The sequence below is a fragment of the Sinocyclocheilus rhinocerous genome, unplaced genomic scaffold (genome assembly GCF_001515625.1).
Source record: "Sinocyclocheilus rhinocerous isolate Xijiao unplaced genomic scaffold, SAMN03320098_v1.1 scaffold742, whole genome shotgun sequence".
NCBI classification, from domain to species: domain Eukaryota; kingdom Metazoa; phylum Chordata; class Actinopteri; order Cypriniformes; family Cyprinidae; genus Sinocyclocheilus; species Sinocyclocheilus rhinocerous.
This window is the reverse complement of record NW_015641116.1, coordinates 737,018-739,624: the sequence shown is the minus strand read 5'-3', so window position 1 is coordinate 739,624 and position 2,607 is coordinate 737,018. Positions and strand designations below refer to the sequence as shown.

Below are 2,607 nucleotides of genomic sequence, written 5' to 3'. Positions count from 1 at the left end.
AGCCGTTTTAGGGGGGTGTGGCAGAGGTTTAACTTTGATAAAGAATATCTCTTTTGTTTTGAGACTTTAGTCTTTGCAACTTCAGGGATCTTATCTATGCACAATCAGCTTGTAACACTCCAAAGAGAAAGGAAAACTTGAAATCGCATCATATGACCCCTTTAAGGGGGTTTCCTCTAAAAATTAAGCTTAATTGTAATCTCCACTATGTGTAATTGTGTGTGTGTGTGTGTGTGTGTGTGTGTGTGTGTACATACAATTACGATTACAATGAATATGTAATATCGATGGTCGAAACAATATTTACCCTTTACCTTCTATCATACAACAGAGAAAAACAAATATTTGGCTGCTTTTAATATTATTTAAAAGGTTCCTAATGTAACTGGCAAAAAAAAAAAAAAGACGAATAGGCCTACGTTATTTTCTTCAAGAAAATCTTAAACCAAACGTGTGCGCTCATGGTGAATTTAATAACTGACATTTCCCCTCTCACGGCAGTGGTTCAGTCCACCTATTTTAAACCCCTCAACCAAACGGTTTTCCAAAGTCCCCAGCTCCCCACCAGAAACATCTGAAGACGTTCACTGTAGTGAAGACGGAGGATTTAACACAAGACGCCAACAATATTATACGGCTCGGCGTCGCTGTATAATCGAGCATTTGTGTCCACAGATGGCCATGGACGGACTGAGCAACAATAAGAGCATGTCATACAGTCGATGGAGTTATGACAGGTAAGCACGCCGTTATTCTGTAAACAGACTGTAAAAATCTGTTTTTCTGTACGTGTTAAATAATTAATATGATCAAATTAAATCGCGAAGAGAAACGCTAACGACCAAACCAACCCAACAGCTCACGACGGGGAAGAAGACGCTGTTTTTAACGACCGAAGTTGTGTACAAAGTTCGTGATTCGTTTGAGAAAGAACAACAGATATGGCTTCTTTTAGTGAAAGTGGACGGCATCTTGCAAACCTGATGCTGTTTTTCTGTTCGCAAAGGCGCTTGTAACAAAGCGACCAGAGACATTTTTCTGATTTCTGAATGGAGAATTGAACACTGGTCAGGTTCAATCAAACAGCACATAACGGGTATTTTTAGTTTTAAAATAATGGTTACTGCGTATCAACATTGCTTTTGGAGAGCGAAACGTCACCGTTCTATTTCAACACGTGCTCTTTCCAGCGCATCTCTCGTGTATTTATTAGCCTGGCTTCAGCATCCTCTCAGCTCCACTGTCAGCATCCCAATTCTCTACAGGCATCATCATATCTGCCTCCTCAGTGCTTCTGCCTATGAAGCAGAAGATGCTGGAGTTCATCATGTCTGCAGTAGGTGACACATTTGAAAGTTTAGTCAAACCCAGGATGTGATTGGTATGCTATTACTGCGCTCTCACTGCTCCCCAGAGGAACTACAGAAACATCCTCTAGTCTTGATGCCTTGTAGCATTTCTCCATGGGGCATGTTACAGTGAATCAGGGATAGCTTATGAAGCCCACCTTCTCATCATACTGTGTCCAAATATGCACACTTATCTAGTGCGAAAAAGTGATTTGTTAAATGAGTAGAGCATCTAAATATGTAGTATTTATGAAACAATAGGCAAACAGTACCCAGATGATGTACTATACATGTATGTTTGTGTATTTATATATACATAATATATATGTGTGTACTGTGTATATTTATTATATAAACAAAAACTTTTATTTTGGATGTGATTAATCGCAATTAATCATTTGACAGCACTATATACACATTAGGGCTGTGCAATATATCGAAATTATCGAAATATCGCAAATGTACATATCACAATATGCATATCGCTACAGCTTGCAATATTTGAGGCCATGAACAAAAGACAAAGAGAAAATCACTCACTGCTCTTACCTAAATAACTTTTGTAGCTTAAATAAGAATCAGTGCATATTGAATTCAAAGAGTAAATACTAAGCAGTGTTTTATTTTTCCTTTTTATTATTCAGTTCCTAAACTCATGTTAAAATGATTACACTAATGTTAAAATGACATTTTTATGTAATGCTCGAGTAAAACACTACCGTTCACTTTCAGAAGTTGTTACAAATACAAATAACCATATATATATGACACAAGATAGTTATAGAAGTTCATAGAACTGACTCAGCAACAGTTTCATCTGAGCATGTGGCACTATAAGCAATATCGTATCGAATATCGCATTATTTAATGAGTTATCGCATTTTTCTTCAATATCGCACAGCCCTACTTTTTAGTATAGAACAAATCAATTATTTCTATTACTTGTCATTGAATAATATTTTGTTGTCAATATGCCATTGTGATACTGATTCTTAAAGGGGTCATGTGATGCGATTTCAATTTTTCCTTTCTCTTTGAAGTGTTACAAGCTCTTGGTGCATAAAGAAGATCTGTAAAGTTGCAAAGACTAAAGTCTCAAATCCAAAGAGATATTCTTTATAAAAGTTAAGAGTCAGCCACACCTACCTAAAACGGCTCGTTCTAACACGCCCCCACATGTCTACGTCACGATGTGGGAAGATTTGCATAACACCGCCCAAATGTTCACGCAAAGAAAGAAGACGTAACTTTTATTCTC

The 2,607-nt window shown here is 37.1% G+C and overlaps 1 protein-coding gene across 1 annotated transcript in view; it reads left to right on the top strand.

Moving 5' to 3' along the window:
* The first annotated feature begins 565 nt into the window (after window positions 1-565).
* Window positions 566-2,607, top strand: part of LOC107754678 (tubby protein homolog) — a 97,806-nt gene continuing 95,764 nt past the window's right edge. Inside the window, exon 1 of the mRNA XM_016571223.1 lies at window positions 566-737. Coding sequence (XP_016426709.1) covers window positions 676-737 — 62 coding nt within the window. The 5' untranslated portion in view covers window positions 566-675. The remainder of the gene's footprint in view (window positions 738-2,607) is intronic.